Source organism: Actinia tenebrosa, unplaced genomic scaffold (genome assembly GCF_029948245.1).
Source record: "Actinia tenebrosa isolate PJP-AT-01 unplaced genomic scaffold, QUT_ActTen_1.0 PGA_scaffold8__29_contigs__length_14323225, whole genome shotgun sequence".
Classification (NCBI taxonomy): domain Eukaryota; kingdom Metazoa; phylum Cnidaria; class Anthozoa; order Actiniaria; family Actiniidae; genus Actinia; species Actinia tenebrosa.
Window position 1 is genome coordinate 12,816,167 of NW_028292585.1, and position 17,654 is coordinate 12,833,820.

At 36.7% G+C, this 17,654-nt stretch overlaps 2 protein-coding genes across 3 annotated transcripts in view; both read right to left on the reverse strand.

Annotated features, from left to right (window-relative positions):
* LOC148905222 (uncharacterized) overlaps positions 1-17,654 on the reverse strand; it is a 36,335-nt gene that overhangs the window by 8,771 nt on the left and 9,910 nt on the right. For both annotated transcript variants that reach the window (XM_089040886.1, XM_089040885.1), the window contains exons 4-8: positions 16,606-16,947; positions 9,335-9,448; positions 8,454-8,567; positions 7,612-7,950; positions 7,110-7,223 (exon numbers count right to left, since the gene is read on the reverse strand). In XM_089040886.1, coding sequence (XP_088897012.1) covers positions 7,110-7,223; positions 7,612-7,950; positions 8,454-8,567; positions 9,335-9,448; positions 16,606-16,947 — 1,023 coding nt within the window. The remainder of the gene's footprint in view (positions 1-7,109; positions 7,224-7,611; positions 7,951-8,453; positions 8,568-9,334; positions 9,449-16,605; positions 16,948-17,654) is intronic.
* LOC148905223 (uncharacterized) lies at positions 10,454-12,790 on the reverse strand. The gene has a single exon (XM_089040903.1). It carries the CDS (start codon positions 12,692-12,694, stop codon positions 10,895-10,897), a length of 1,800 nt encoding a protein of 599 aa, XP_088897029.1. The 5' UTR covers positions 12,695-12,790; the 3' UTR covers positions 10,454-10,894.

Genomic DNA, 17,654 nt, shown 5'->3' on the forward strand with positions numbered 1-17,654 from the left:
TCGAACATACCAGTTTTCATCAACTACTAGACCTATTCCTGTGCTTAATATCTCGCAAAGACGAAGGCAAAGTAGGACTCTTCAATGCAGTAATCGCTTGGCTGAACAAAGGAATCTTCAAAATCTCGTCCCTATTCAACACATTAATTCTAAGCCGACTAAAATCAAATTTGGAGCTTGGAATGCACAATCTATAAACAAGAAGTCCGGCTCAATTTGTGATTTGGTAATATCTAAACACCTAGACATCTTAGCAATTACTGAAACTTGGCTCTTTGCTGATTTTCATAGTAATAACACTATGGCTGAAATATTGAATACTCTGAAAGATTTCGAATTCCATCAAGTTCCTAGAATCGACAGACCTGGCGGTGGAGTTGGTATCTTACTGCGGAAGGGCTTCAAAGTCACAAGAAATGACTGTATTCCGCTTCCATCGATGGAATACATGGTCTTGACTATTAGTCATGGTACATCTTCCATCCGTCTAGTAACCATCTATAGACCGCCCTCTTCGAAGAAAAATCGCTCAACTCCAGATACCTTTTTTAATGACTTTTCAACGCTACTTGAAACGCTCACTTTAGCTTCTGATTATTTATTGTTAAACGGTGACTTTAACTTTCATATGGATAAAGAAAATGATACTTCTGCGAACGCATTCAAGGATATATTGGAATCGGCTGGCCTGGAACAACATATTACAGCCCCAACGCATCGCAGCGGACACACTCTGGATCTTATTATTGACAGACAGGAAGATACGAAATTATCGGAATTCTCGGTTATAGATGATCTCCCGTCTGATCACAGCGCCGTGATCTGCTCTATAGCCTTCGCCAAACCAGCTTCCAGTAAATCACAATACAAACAACGCCGCCTGAGAGACATTGACATGGACGCATTTAAACAGGATATACTTGAGTCATCTTTGCCAAGAAACGATAGCCACGACCCTGATCCTGAGGAATTAGCTGAGCTTTACAACTCAGAACTACGTACGATACTTGACAAACACGCTCCGGAGCTTTGCCGTTCTATCACTCTCCGCCCTCACGCACCGTGGTATACCGCTGAATTACGTGATCTTAAACGCGAAAAACGCCGCTGGGAACGTGTCTATCGGAACTCTGGTTTGGAGGTACACAGACAAATATACCATGAACAATGTAGAAAATATACGTTATCAGTGGATCAACATAAAACTGAGTACTATAAATCTAAAATTGAGTCTGCTGATCAGAGACAGCTGTTCCGTTTAGTTGATGGCATGTTCAAGGTTAAACCAGTGCCTCCTCTCCCTTCATATACTTCAGCTTATGAGTTCACTGAAAGATTCAGCACTTATTTTACCGACAAGATCGTCAAACTAAGACAGACATTACTTCCTACACCGATGTCTAAGCCGATCTTGAGCCCCAAGTTTCCTCTTAACTGCTCTCTAGCAAGATTTGACCAAGTCTCACCGAAATCGATACGTAAAATAGTCGAGAAGTCACCTTCCAAGTCATGCCCTTCCGATCCTATTCCAACACGAATATTAAAGACCTGTATTATGGAACTACTTCCTGTAATAACAACTTTAATACACTTCACTTCAAAAGGGTGTTTTTCCAACTGCCTTCAAAGAGGGTCGGTTACTTCCAAAAATCAAGAAAACCTCATTAGATAAGGATGACTTCTCTAACTATCGGCCTATAACGAATCTTGCATTCTTGTCAAAAGTTATTGAGCGTATCGCTTCTATTCAAGTACGTGATTATCTCTCAAGAAATCAACTCTATCCCAAATTACAATCAGCATATCAAGAATTCCACAGTACAGAAACGGCTCTCCTACGAGTTCACAACGATATTCTTAGAACGATCGACCACAGGAAGGAAGTGATTCTTGTTCTTCTTGACCTGTCGGCTGCTTTCGACACCATCGACCACGACATACTCATAAATAGATTGAACAACAAATATGGCTTTACAGGAATAGTACTTCGATGGTTTGAGTCTTACATACGAGAGCGCTCTCAGAAAGTCGTACTTGGAAATACCGAGTCCAGTCCTCAGCTTATGAAGTCCGGCGTAGCTCAAGGTTCGGTGCTTGGCCCACTGCTGTTTATCTTATACTTTGCTCCTTTGGAAGAAGTAATTAAATCTCATGGCCTTGACTGCATGATGTATGCTGACGACTCTCAGCTGTACATAACAATGAATCCTGATCATAGACATTCTGCTATAAACAATCTTGAACTATGTATTAATGACATTCAGTCCTTTTTTCTAGAAAATAGGCTTAGTAACAATCCTTCTAAGACTGAGATCGTTCATTTTTATTCTCGTTTTTCAAACCACGCTCCTATTTCTAGTATCAGTATTAGTCAACATTTCATATCAATTAATGGGGAAGCACGAAACCTCGGAGTTATTTTTGACAGACATCTTACTATGTCTAGTCATGTGAATAATCTATGCCGCACAGCCTCATTAGCAATTAGAAATATTGGTAGAATTAGGAAGTATCTTGATCAAACGAGCACAGAACGCTTAGTACATGCTTTTGTGACGTCTAAATTAGACTACTGCAATAGCGTCTTGCATGGTTTACCTACAAAGCAATTAAATAAGTTGCAGCGCTTGCAAAATTCAGCTGCCAGACCAATAACTAAAACTAAGCGCAGAGAACATATAACTCCTGTTTTACGCCAATTGCATTGGCTGCCTATTAAGCAAAGAATAACTTTTAAGGTCTTACTAATTACTTTTAAGATTATCAACGGTTATGCACCAACATATTTAAACAGTTTATTAGAATCTTATACACCTAAGCGCGCTTTACGCTCTGCTTCTAAGAAGCTATTGATAGTTCCTAAATCATTTACATCTACTTATGGCGATAGAGCATTCTCTATCGCTGCGCCTAAGCTCTGGAATAACCTACCAGAAATAATAAAAAATGCTGAGACTGTTAAACAGTTTAAATCTTTAGTTAAAACATATCTTTTCAAAGAAGCTTTTGACTGATCTATTGCGTCCTTACGAAATACAGATTATTGTGCTATATTAATTTTAACCCTATATTGTTTTAACCATACTTTTATATTAGCTATATATTAATTAATTTGTTTTAGATTATCAATATTATAACATTTTAGTCTAGTTATCTATATATATATATATTATAATTATTACGTCTTAATTATAGTTTATTTGTGATACACATTGTAAACGCATTGAGGCGTAGCGAAATGCGTCATAAAAGCTGTAAATTAAATTAAATCTCTAGAAGCTAATTGGATCGATATTACGCTTCATTCCCAGGGACCGTTCATTGGTTCGCTTTACAGACCCCCCAACTGTACCTCCTTCTTCGACGACTTTTCTATGGTTATGGAAAATTTATGGCGCAAACGGTCCAACATTATTTTACTGGGAGACTTTAATGTTAATTTATCGTCCTCATATGACCTTCCTTTAAAACGGAAATTCATGGATCTACTTAGTAAATTCAACCAAGGAAAGAATGTTATTGACGTTCCCACCAGAGTCACTGGTAATCCATCTTCTCTTATTGATTTGATTATTGCCTCTGTTCCTTCCAAGATTTCTAATCATGGTTCCTGTAATCTTGCAATATCTGATCACCACCTGATTTATGCTGTTGTTAACCTAAGAAGAATATCTGAGAAACCTAAATTTAAATTTGTCCGGGATTTTAAAAAAGTAGACATTAAAGCCCTTCAGCTTGAATTCGCCTCTGCTCCATGGAATATCTGTGATATCTTTGAGGATATCGACGACACCGTTTAGGCTTGGGAAGCTTTATACAAATACATATATAGACCATCACATTCCTCTTCGAAAGACTAGGATTAAATCAAATAGCCTACCCTGGATGACTTCATCCCTGAGAAAAGAACTAAATAAGAGATATAATCTTCTCCTCAAAGCCCAAAAAACACCAAGAGGATCTCCTGAGTGGTTGACCTATAAGAAACAAAGAAACTACTGCACTAAACTGCTAAGATCTGCTGAACTTTCTTACCGGGACTGTAAATTCTCTAATGCTAAATCCAGTAAAGAATTTTGGACATTAGTCAAATCCTTTCAAGGCAACAAAAAGTCTTCAACCATTGGCCCATTGAAGTCCTCTTCTGGCTCACTCTTAAATGACAACTTCTCCAAGGCAAGTGAACTGAACTCATATTTTACCAATATATGTTCAAATTTGGCAAATTCTAACAGTTCAACAATTAAAGACCCTTCAACTTTACCTGTTAGCCACATATACAGAATTACCCCGACTTTTTCATCATTCGTTGTCAATAAAGATCTCCTATCCCACTGTTTCAATCAATTCATTAAAGTGGGAAAAGCATGTGGTCCCGACAAAATCAGTGGTAAAGAGCTCCAAATGTTAGGTGATGTCTTCATTGACAACTTTCTCAAAACAGCCAAGAGAAGTTTTGACGACTGCAGGTTCCCAACCTAGTGGACGAGAGCAAAGGTCCATTGCATCCATAAGAAGGAAAGTACTCAGGATTGTGGAAACTACCGCCCCATTTTATTGCTAAGTAAACCAAGCAAGTTACTGGAGAGTCTTGCTTGTTTTCAACTAGACTCGTTTTTGAATCATTACAACCTAATAAGTGGTTCCCAGTGGGGTTTTAGAAAAGGAAGATCTACTGTTACTTAGCATGACAGAGAAATGGAGACTTGCTCTGGATCAGAAGAAATCAATAGGGGTTATCTTCATTGGTTTCCAGAAGGCTTTTGTCTGTGTCTCTCATCAATTTTTACCTCTGAAACTCCAAGCCGCAGGCTTATGTGATGATGCCTTTAACTGCATTGTTAATTACCTTGATAACCGTTACCAGTTTGTATCTGCCAATGGTACAAACTCTGATAATAGAGAGTTTTAGATTGACTTTTTTTTCTCCCCGCAAACGGCAAACGTGACCACGTTTTTATAGTTTTCCTTCATTTTACTTTACCTTTTACAAACCTTCTCGCCAAGCGCAAATACTCTTTTGTTTTTCTACTACTTGGACTTTTTTGCGATTCTTTTTCATTAATATAAAAGAATTTTTTACTGGTCAACTGACGTTTCACGTTTGCCGTGAACGTAAATCTAAAACTCTCTAATATGAAGATAACTTCTGGTGTCCCCCAGGCTCCCTATTGGGTCCTAGACTTTTCAGTATCTTCACAAATGACCTGCCTGTGTGCGTTGATTCAAAATTGGAAATGTTTGCAGATGACTCAACTGCTTACATTGTTGGAGACTCCATCGACTCCATCTCCACGCAAATTCAAGCACTCTTCCATCAGCTGCAAATCTGGTCTAAATCTAACTCAATGTTTATTCATCCTGTCAAGTCAGAAGTGATGTTTAATTATCTCAAAGACTTCATTCATCGGGCCAATCAATCTTATCTCTCTTAACGACAAGCCCATCAAATGTGTTTCCAGCTCATCTTGTTTGGGAGTTACATTAGACAATAAACTTAACTGGTCTCTTCATATTAAATTAGTTACCTCTAACTTTAATGCAAAGATTACTTTGTACCTTTCCTTTTGGCCTGCTTCTCATATTTTTTTTTTGTCCTTTCCTTGTGATTTTTATAACAATTTAGAGGTCTGTTGTTAAGTTAATATGATGTAGACCAAAAAAGATGATAAAATAAAAATATAATATAATAAATACTAAACTTAAACAAATGAAAACCTTCAATTGTTCCACATTGGAATCTATCTATTTTAAAGGTATCCTGCCAAGTGTTACCTACTGTATTTCCCTATTGGGATCTTCAAACTCTTTTACTGATCTTGAGGACTCACATATCCGAGCTGCTAGACTGATTCATAACATCAGCCCATCTACCGCAAAGCATGAAGTACTTAGCAAGGTCAAATGGACATCATTACATTATATGTACAAGAGAAGACTCGCTTGCATCGCTAACCAAGCCTACAATGATTTAGCACCTGAGGACATCAACAACTTATTCACCAAACACAGATCTAAATATAATCTAAGAGACAATTTAAAACTTGAACTTGCTTGTCCTAAATCTAAAGCTCTCCATGACTCTTTCGCCCATCGTGCAACCATTATTTGGAACTGTTTACCTATTAAGCTAAAGTCCATGCCTAGCTATTCATCATTTAAGGCTAACATTAAGTCATTCTCAAACTGTATTGACCAAATTACATTTGGTTCAAATTCTACTTCTACCAATTGTTTTATGGGGGAGGAGTAATTTTGGGGGGGAGGTCAGAGCCCCCTCAGCTCCTAGGTCCTCGCTACGCCCCTGCTTGAATCTCTCTGTGTTTGTTAAAGTGCACAAGAATTTTTTGACTCTATATGAAGTAAATAGATGAATGGCAATGTATTTATTTTTCAATTTTTTAATTTTTTAAATTTGAGTGATGCGTCTTTAAGTTATGAAGGTTCATACTTCCAATATATTAATGATATACAAAACTGGTTCACACAAACAGGATTTTTAAGAGCATCATTTTTTTACTCATAGTTTACCTAGAGGTAATTTTAAATTTCTTTTCTACATGGCCAGCATTTAGTATTACGAGTTACAACAAATACACTTAAATACCTTAATAGATGTCACAGTCATTAACCGTATTAGAAGTATAAACGTATACAAGGGTTCATGTGCACTTTAATTTCAATTTTCTGCTGTCAAGGAGAATTAAAGCTGTATATCGTTGATCATGTAAATGCGTTGTACGTAGTCTTGGTTTGTTTACCAAATGTTGAAATGAATATTCAGAAGCCATGTTAAAGAAGTTATTGACGGCGAATGCGTGGCGACAAAGACTAATTAAAATGAGTGTAAAACATACATTAACATGATTTATGCATTTAGATGCGGCTCATGTGAAGATGGACGTTTGACCCCAAGTCCACCTACAGTCGTGTTTCCCGACTAAGTGGTCGTGAAGTTCGACTTAGTCGGTCCAAATTCAATCTTAGTTGGGTCAAACGTCGAACTTCGCATGAACTTATTTTGTTCAATTAGGTACGGCTCATTTGAAGTTCGACGTTTGACCTTGGCCTGAGAAATACAGCTAAAACACGTGAAAGCGATGACTTACTCTTTTCGCAGTTAGTTCCGTTGTATCCTGCAGCACAGGTACACGAATACCCAAAGACACGGTCAGTACACGTTCCACCATTTTGACATGGATTCCTAGTACACTCGTTGATAGCTGAAATAAAATTTGAATGTTCACATGGATATCTAAAACGACGACAACAACGACCAAATCTCAACAAAGACATTATTATTTGAACTTATTAAAACGAGGAAGTCCACCACCACCCTCATCAGAAACAACGATAATAATAACAGAAAAGACACTAAAGACTAAAGACCGTAAAGTCCAAAGCAAACTAGAAAAAAACTGGCGGACAAACTAGACAACAAAAAGGGATTAGCAAATGCAGCAAAAAACGAAAAACAATCATTAATAATGATTTCAAAATATCTACAATCAACAACGATAACACCAAAAATAACCAAAACAAAGCCAACCAACATCCTAAAAAAAAAGATTTGATTCGTTAAAGCAAGAATAAATAGTTAAATTCAAATACCAGATGCGTTTTTAATGTTACAGTAGTCTCCATCACAACAAGTGATATTGCACGTTTTCATGCGTAGTTGTGAGTTTGATGAAAGTTGTCTTTGCAGTGACGCACATGGGTCAGAACACCATGATGTATTGAAACAGCCTTTCCCCTGTACTGAAACGTTAGTGTAGAAAATATATCCGGATATATTATAAAGTGCTTCATACGAGTAAGATCCATGACTACACTTCTGTTCGTTTCCACACAACTTTATTGAAAGGGGTTTCTCGCCTTTCGACCAGGTACCGTTATAAAATTGCTCAGTTTTATGTTGATCACCACAAACGGCTTGTTTTGTTGTTTCTGAAAATGAAATTATATAAAAAATGTAACCTCGCTGATGCATGAAATGAGTTGTACTGTACTTCCATTAAGATGTTTACAAATCTCAAAATAATCTTGAATCTCTCTTGTTTGTTAAAGTGCACATGAACCTCTTGACTCTAAATCTTGGTTTGTTTACCAAAGCTTGGAATGAATATTCAAGAGCCATGTTAAAAACGTTATTGACGGCGCATGCGTATGGCGACAAAGACTAATTAAAATGAGTGTAAAACATACATTAACATGATTTATGCATTTAGATCGACTCATATGAGGATCAACGACCAAGTCCACCTACAGTCGTTTTTCCCGACTAAGTGGTCGTGAAGTTCGACTTAGTCGGTCCAAATTCAATCTTAGTTGGGTCAAACGTCGAACTTCGCATGAACTTATTTTGTTCAATTAGGTACGGCTCATTTAAAGCTCGACGTTTGACCTTGGCCTGAGAAATACAACTAAAACACGTGAAAGCGATGACTTACTCTTTTCGCAGTTAGTTCCGTTGTATCCTGCAGCACAGGTACACGAATACCCAAAGACACGGTCAGTACACGTTCCACCATTTTGACATGGATTCCTAGTACACTCGTTGATAGCTAAAATAAAATTTGAATGTTCACATGGATATTTAAAATGACGACAACAACGACCAAATCTCAACAAAGACATCATTCATTATTTGAACTTAAAACGAAGAGGTCCGCCACCACCCTCACCACCAGCAACAACAATAATAATACTGAAAAGGCACTAAACGCTAAAGACTGAAGCAAACTAGAAAAAAACACTGGCGGACAAACTAGACAACAAAAGTTTCTAAATATAAAATAAATAGACTTTAATGAAAAAAAAATATCGAGACTGATACCCATCTCCAGCAACAAAACAAGGACAATGAATACACTAGCAGGGATTAGCAAATGCAGCAAAAAAACAAAAAACAATAATTTGTAATGATTTAAAAATATCTACAATCAACAACGATAACACCAAAAATAACCAAAACACCACCAACCACCATCTTAACAATACAAAGATTTGATTCGTTAAAACAAGAATAAATAGTTAAATTCAGATACCAGATGCGTTTTTGATGTTACAGTAGTCTCCATCACAACAAGTGATATTGCTCGTTTTCATGCGTAGTTGTGAGTTTGATGATAGTTGACTTGGCATTGACGCACTAGTTTGACCCTAACTGGCCGTGAAGTTCGACTTAGTCGGTCCAAATTCAATCTTAGTTGGGTCAAACGTCGAACTTCGCATGAACTTATTTTGTTCAATTAGGTACGGCTCATTTAAAGTTCGACGTTTGACCTTGGCCTGAGAAATACAACTAAAACACGTGAAAGCGATGACTTACTCTTTTCGCAGTTAGTTCCGGTGTATCCTGCAGCACAGGTACACGAATACCCAAAGACACGGTCAGTACACGTTCCACCATTTTGACATGGATTCCTAGTACACTCGTTGATAGCTAAAATAAAATTTGAATGTGCACATAGATATTTAAAACGACGACAACAACGACCAAATCTCAACAAAGACATTATTATTTGAACTTATTAAAACGAGGACTCAGGTGTATTAAGGCCTGGTAAATAGTTTCAAAATATCCCCCGCGAAGCTTTTTCCTTTGCTGGCAAATCCAAGATGGCGGATGCTTAGGGATACACGCGGCCGAAGATTCAAAATGAGATTCGAAGCGTTGTTTGCTATGAAAGGTATTTTTCTTTCTTGGTTGTACAAAGCTGAGTTTGTATGTTTGAAGATGGGAACAACAGAAGTTCATGAGATATGATGAATGAAGGTGAGTGATACCAAGTTGTTGTTTTAACTTGACCTTTTAAGGTCAATTAAAATTTTAAAGATTCGAACGCAACGGTAATGAAACCGTATTATCACGAAGTTTGCATTTTTGTTTGACTCTGCTACAAGTCGACTTGAGAAACATTAGAGCCGTTGAAGGTTAAACACAATAAGGCTTATCCAAAGCGATGCAAATCTTATTCACCAAGCTTTGTAAGAATGTTTTTCAAATTTTCCATTGTTTTTTTTTTTGCCCGGGTTTTTTTGCTGCTTGTTTACAAGTTGAACTTATAAATCTTATATGTTTTGCGGATGAAACAGGTCACAATACCGAGTTCTTCTAACCTAGGAATTGTTGTTGCGTTGTATTTTTATCAGTGATTGCCTCCAGAAATTTGCTACAACACTAATTTTGTATTTGCTTCCAGACAATGTAATATTGCTGGGTGTATTTATAAGCTATTTGATAGGCTTATAATACATTAGCTTGTCATCATAATTGGTGGACAAAAGTTGTCGTTTCTCATGGTAAGTTTCGTACATTATCAATTTAATTGATCTTTGTTTTAGTTTGATGTCCCAATCTATAGCTGGATTATTCCCTATATACAACCCATAACATGATGATTCTAACTTTATAAATAAATAATTTATTTAGAAATTTTTTGTGCCCTCAAAAGTATGTAAAAAATTAATAATACATGCTTGATGTATATACAAAATCGTTTAAAAATGTGAAAATAGCAAATCATGTTTCATCTATATACAAAGTTATTTAAAATATTATACACTCGAATGCAAAAATAACAATACATGCTTCATCTATATACAAAGTTATTTAAATATTTATACAATTAAATACAAAAATAGCAGTAATGGATGCTTTCTCTATATACAAAGTTGTTTTCAAACATATTCACTGCAGTAGGTAGTTGTGTTTGTGAATGCTTCTTAACATCTGTATTTAGTCATTGGTGTGAATAGTTCTAACAGCAGCTTCATCTAGAAATACTATCTTATTAATCTCATACAAAAAAATTATTAATTTAATATACATGATGTATACATATAATGGCCCTTTTATATTTCTTGAGACATGTAAACATCATACTACCTATTGGAAGTGTACAGTTATTTTCCATAATTTAAGAAGTTCTGAAGCTGTTTTTAATTGTACTTTCTTTGTTTTGAACTCATCTACTTGTACTACAGGCTCTTCAGCATCGTCAAGGAATGAGCTCAGATGTTTGAAAGCTTTGAGAACTGCAATTTGGATTTTCACAAGGTGAGTTTCATATCTTTCAATGTGAAACCTTGATTTGGAATTATGTCTTAAATTCTCTCTTAGTTTGTCATACTTCAAAACTTCCTCACAGGGGCCTAGCACTGTACATAAGGCTTTTGCTGTCTTGGAGTTGAGTTGTTGATTGTTTGTTTCATCTGAATTCTTTTTCTTTTTGGTTTCTGGTGTACATTCATTGACCTCAGGAAATGAGTATGGCCTTTTACCATGTAGTTTGTTTCCTTCTTCAGCAGTTGTTGGTGTTTTATTTACAGCAGTCAATACATTCTCTGTCCCTCTGGTCTTGTCATCACCCAAGACACTTCCATGCATTTCTTCAGTCATCTCTTGATGTGCAGCCATTTGTTCTTCTTCTGATTCTATGTCACATGTAGTTGTAAAGGCTTCTCCATCCATGTTGTCCTCATCATCAGCCAAGGCATTACCAACATCACTGTCTTCTGTTATTAGCTGAATCATTTGCTCTGTAGAAATGGCATTGTCATCCTCATCATCAGGCACAGTTCCAGAGCAATAGCACGTTTCAGGGACATGCCACTTACCCTTGGCATCTCTCAGCTTTGTTGCTGGAATCTTGACCTTGCTCTCTAGGCATTTGTTCCAGGAAGTGTCTAGATGTTGTTGCTCCTTCTTTATTGTACTTGATCGAAAATGATGAAGCTGTGGTCCCTCTTCTCTGAAGCTTGTTTCATCATGACCATCAAGGAATTCTATTCCACCAACAACTTCTTTCCACCATACTCCTTCTCCTGGCTCCAAATAGTCTGCAATGAGCTTCAGGTGTGCCTCCCAGTCCCCTGCATATTTCATCAGATCAGTTGTGGGCACAAAGGTATTTCCCATCCTTGGAAGAGACTTAGCTAGTTTGCTGATCTCCCTTTCTTCTTTGAGAACATAGTTTAGACCAGGTTTGGATGGATCTTGTTTGACATGAAGAATGGCATTCTTTGGCAGATCTTGTATTCTCCTGCTCCAAGTCTTGGAAGTGATATCTGATATCTTCTCGAAAAATCTTTCAAACATTTCAGCATTAATGGACCTGTGGGATGTTATTCTAAGAAGCTGTGAGGAGTGTGTGATGCAGCTGTGGAAGTACAATCCAAAAAGTTTTCTGTAGCTCAGGGACTTTGGAGGAGTCAGTACTCTTCGGCATTGAATAGCATGCCTCCAACAAAGGTTGTGGAGGCGTAGGATCATCTTGGGGCATCTCTTCTCATCCTGGCTATAATAGATCTCAGCCATTTCACAGAAAGTTACAAGTAGAAGTTTAACTTCCCGGTTGGCCAGTGGGTAAAGGGCAATTGTCACATAAAGAAGTGTCTTTCTGTAGTTCACACCTCTAAGTTTCTCTTTACCTAGCTGTACAGAAAGGATTTCCTTAAGCTTGATCAATGTGTCAATGTCTGTTATGTGATGAGGCAGTTCTTGCAAGATGTTTTTGATGTGGTTCATCAAACAATGTAATGGTTCAAAGCACAGCACTTCATACATTTCCAGATTGAGATCTTGAACTGAGGCATTATGGTGTAGCAATGCAGGCAGTCTAGTTGTTCCACCTAGTACTTCTGCTAGCTCTTTCTGTAGCTCATTCTTTTTCCCTTCATCAGACATACCCCTAGCTCTAAGCTCAGCTTTGAGTTCATTGACTTTCAAGTCCTTGAATGGATGCAGTGAATTCTTTCTCCCAGCAGGACCAGCAGTAATCAAATTCTTTTCTCTTCTAACGTTTTATATTTCCTCTGGAAGGAGTATTCCATATCACAGCTAAAATTAATATCACCATCACAACCTGGACATCCATAGTGGCCCCCATGTTGAGTTCCATCTTCCATTTCTGCTGCTGGATTGTCCCCATTCATGAATCTCATGACATCCTTTATTCCTATTCCAGATTCAGTTGTGATATTGTCTTTCAATTTCTTTAAGTCTTCCTGTCTTGTAGGCACAAACTGCATTTGGTCCTCTACTGTTGATCTACTGGGACCCAGTATATACAGCTGTGGCTCTTCAATTGTGGCTTGGATGTCTATACTTCGGCCTGTCTTAGTAGCAAACTCTTCTGTGCTTAAATGAATTGCATTGTCATACAGTTCTCTTACGCAGAACAGCATATGCCCATGATTTGCCACTGTTGAGTGGTCATGCCATGTTAGCCAATGTCTTTGGCGCTGCAATTTCTTTAAGCGACTTCTCATTTCTTCAGTGTCATCTCCAGTTGTTTCGTTAATTCTTTTCAGCTCACTCATTATTTCTTCTCTGGTTAATTTGTCATATGAACTGTCATCTTTGATTCTGAGTAGATCCTTGTTTCTAACGAGTGCTTCAGATCTAATTTGCTGTAGGGGGATTTTTCTTGCAGAGACATTAGTCTTTTTTTGGATAACTTCACCCTCATTACTAATAGCTAACTTAACTATTTCGGTTTGTACCACTGGGACTCCAACATCATATGTCCCATCCTCAATTAGTTGCTTGATGGATGCCCGGATGTTCTCATTGGTGCGAGGAACTGGAACTGATATCTCACCTCCTGCCTGCTTCTTCAGTGCTCGTCTTACTCGAAATTCTGTAAGCCACATATAAAAGAAATTACTATATTTCAACTCACAGTACATCATATAACTAAGCACACATTATTATTGTTTAAGATAGTAAAAAAAAACCTGCACATGCAATAATAGAAAAACAAAGTTCATATTTGTTTTATCCATTCCCTCATCAACGTTTGAATTTCCCATTCCCTAATAGAACAAACTTATTGTACTGGAGCTTACCGGTATTTAAATATATTTACCACAGGCATCCCAACTACATTGATGACAATTCAAAATCAATGATATATAGATTTTAAATACCTTTTGGACCATCCTTATTTTCAGGCTTATCAAAATTTGCCAGGTTAACACCTTGAGTTTTCTGCAGTAAGGTCTTCAATATTTGACCACCATTTGGAGGAGTGGAGTCTTGCCCTTTGTACCGTATCTTGTACACCCTAGCCTTTTCAGACCAGTTTACTTGTTCATGCGGCCATGAGTTGATGTCTATCAAAAGCTGATCGATATCACCTGTAATGTTTTCTAGTGCAGGAATGTGGGACCTCTCTTTTATTTTAGGGGGTGTTGTACTTGCCCTTTCTTGTGCCTGTTCTGGTGTTTCAAATGACTGTGCTAATCGGCGTTGTTGTCTTGCATTGTAGGATTCCCTTAAATTTAGGTGCACACCAGTGTCATTCTCCATTAAAACCCTGTTTTCAACATCTCTCTTGGTCTGTCGAAGCTTATTCCTTTTTTCTTTTTTCTTTTCCACAGGGGAAAGTTTTCTCTGAAGACCAGCATCTGGGACAAGAACTAGTATTTCCCTTAGTGTCTTTCCAAAGTTTTCTTTACATTTTTCATTGTATGTCGAATAAATTGTTTGTCCAACAGACTTCAGCTGTTTTTTTGTTGCCTTTAACCCTTCAGAAAGCAGTGTATGTTTTTTAGAATCTGTGGCAATACTGGTAAGCGGGCCCCTTTTACCTAACATGGACATTTTTTTCAAAGGATACGCTGCTTGATACTGTGAGTTATAGAGTTGGCAAGCCTTGCAATATGTTATCGAGTGTGCTTTTCGTGTTTCGCTGGTCATCATCTTTCCCTGATCAGACCAGTTTGTCATCGAAAATTGAGACAAATACAGCTCCTTGTCTTTTTTGTTTCTCCAGTTAGCAATTTGCTCATCTATTTTCCTCGCAACACGGTTAAATTCGTACTGCGTTAGGTTAAATTTTGCATGGCCACTGAAATGTTCACTGTAAAGTTGATACCTTTCATGCAAAACCCTTGCCCCAAACTTTGCCTTTCCCTCATTAAAGGCCTTTTTTATAGAACACAGGCTCTTGGTTTCTCGAATGCACACTCTAGCCCAGGCACATTCTACTTTTACAGACATATTGAACTTAAATATTGTTCAAGTGAATTAATTATCCTTGAAGAAAAGTAAATTGCATAAACCATATAGCTTCTAAAGAAGCTGTATGCAAACTAAACTTAGGTCTTCAACTAAATTAATCCCCCTCAAACAAAAATAAGTTTGAAAAGAATTGATATAGCTTCTACGGAAGCTGTTTAAACACAAGTAATTACTTGTAATAAGGGTATGACTTCAACAGACTGTCTCGTAGGAGATCCCTTTGCCTCGACTAAACCGATAGAATTGAAGAGAAATTTGAGGCTCTGTTTGCAAATTGACGCGCGTTGCAAGGTTTTCCCGCCTAAAACTCAAATAAACATGAAGATATTGAAGAATATTTAACATTTTAATAGAGCAGAACTTTTATTTGTTAGTAAACGATCACTCAAACATTGTGGTGTGCATAACCTTTTTCAAATCAAAATTACCTGTCTAAAACTTCCAAAAAGGAATATCTTTGCTCATTTTATAATAGAAGAGGTATCAAATGATTGAACCATGCTCGTAGAATCATCAATATTATCTGTATTTTATGAGCAATTTGAAATCAAACATAGAGGGAATCGAAGGTTTTCGTCCGCCATTTTGAAATTGTGCCATTTTTTCGCTTGGGGAGGTAAGACGAAGATTTTAAAAGCTTCAAAACCAATGGGGTTTTATATCCCCTCTCTCCCCTGGATGGGGAATTTGACTATTTCGGGCCCATTCCCAGCTCGGTATGCAAACCAAAATGGCGGCTCCAAGAAATGGTTAGAAAAAGCAATAGTTTTTCTAAAATGGGGAACATTTAATCATATAAAATCATGTAAATTTATATTTTTCTGAAAAGTAGCATGGTTGTTCTTTATAAAGACGCCTTTCAACTTAGTCCAGAAAGCTTCGTTTCCAAACAGTAAAAGGAAAAGATGCTCAAAATAGTAATTTACTCGTGACTTTGGAATTTTTCTTCATTTATCTACATTGTAGTCAACCTTAAAAAGCGTATTTGAATTATTCAATTACATATGAGTACATAAGGGCCGGATAAGGCAAAGTTAAAAGTCTTTAAATTTTCCCCATTTTACAATTCTTTTCACCGAGTTTTTAATGTAGTATTTTTCAAGAAATTTTACAGACAAGGGTTGCCATAGCAACGAAAATGAAGAAAAAGACTTCATTTTGATATGATTAATAATATATGTCAGTTCGGTGAAGAAAAAATTATTTAGGGGTTAGAAAATTTTTTTTTGATTTTTAGCCTCGTTTCCATGCTAAAGTCAGGCCTTAATACACCTGAGGAAGTCCACCACCACCCTCATCAGAAACAACGATAATAATAACAGAAAAGGCACTAAAGACTAAAGACCGTAAAGTCCGAAGCAAACTGGAAAAAAAAACTGGCGGACAAACTAGACAACAAAAAGGGATTAGCAAATGCAGCAAAAAACGAAAAACAGTCATTTATAATGATTTCAAAATATCTACAATCAACAACGATAACACCAAAAATAACCAAATCAATACCAACCACCATCTTAACAATACAAAGATTTGATTCGTTAAAACAAGAATAAATAGTTAAATTTAAATACCAGATGCGTTTTTGATGTTACAGTAGTCTCCATCACAACAAGTGATATTGCACGTTTTCATACGTAGTTGTGAGTTTGATGATAGTTGTCTTTGCAGTGACGCACATGGGTCAGAACACCCTGACGTATTTAAACAGCCTTTCCCCGACTGTACTGAAGCATTAGTGTAGAAAATATATCCGGATATATTAAAAAGTGCTTCATACGAGTACGATCCATCAGCACACTTCTGATCGTTTCCACACAACTTTATTGAAAGGGATTTCTCGCTTTTCGACCAGTTACCGTTAAAAAATTGCTCAGTTTTATGTTGTTCACCACAAACGGCTTGTTTTGTTGTTTCTGAAAATGAAATTATATAAAAAATCTAACCTCGCTGATGCATGAAATGAGTTGTAATTCTATTAAGATGTTCACAAATCTCAAATATTGAATCTCTCAGTGTTTGTTAAAGTGCACATGAACCTTTTGACTCTACATGTAATAAATAGATAAATGGCATTTGCATATATATATATATATATATATATATTTTTTAATTTGAGTGATGCGTCTTTAATTAAGTTATGAAGGTTCATACTTCCAATATGTTAATGATATACAAATCTGGTTCACACAAACAGGATTTTAAGAGCATCATTTTTTTACTCATAGTTTACCTAGAGGCAATTTTAAATTTCTTTTCTAAATGGCCAGCATTTAGTATTACGAGTTACAACAAATACACTTAAATACCTTAATAGATGTCACAGTCATTTACCGTATTAGAAGTATAAACGTATACAAGGGTTCATGTGCACTTTAAGCTATTTGCAATAATCGAATTTTGAGTTCTCTGTTGCTCAGATTTTGTGCAGTGAAGGTCCGTGGAATTTCAAAGGGTTTGCATTTTTGAAATTGCGCTATTTTTTACTGTTGGTATTTGTGAGTATTTAGATACTAAAATGAGGAAAACCCTGAATAAATGAGTCTGTAATCAAGGAAAACAACGGTACTAATTTGGAGATCCAAAATGGTCTATTGTAATAGACGTGCAGGTCACTTGACCC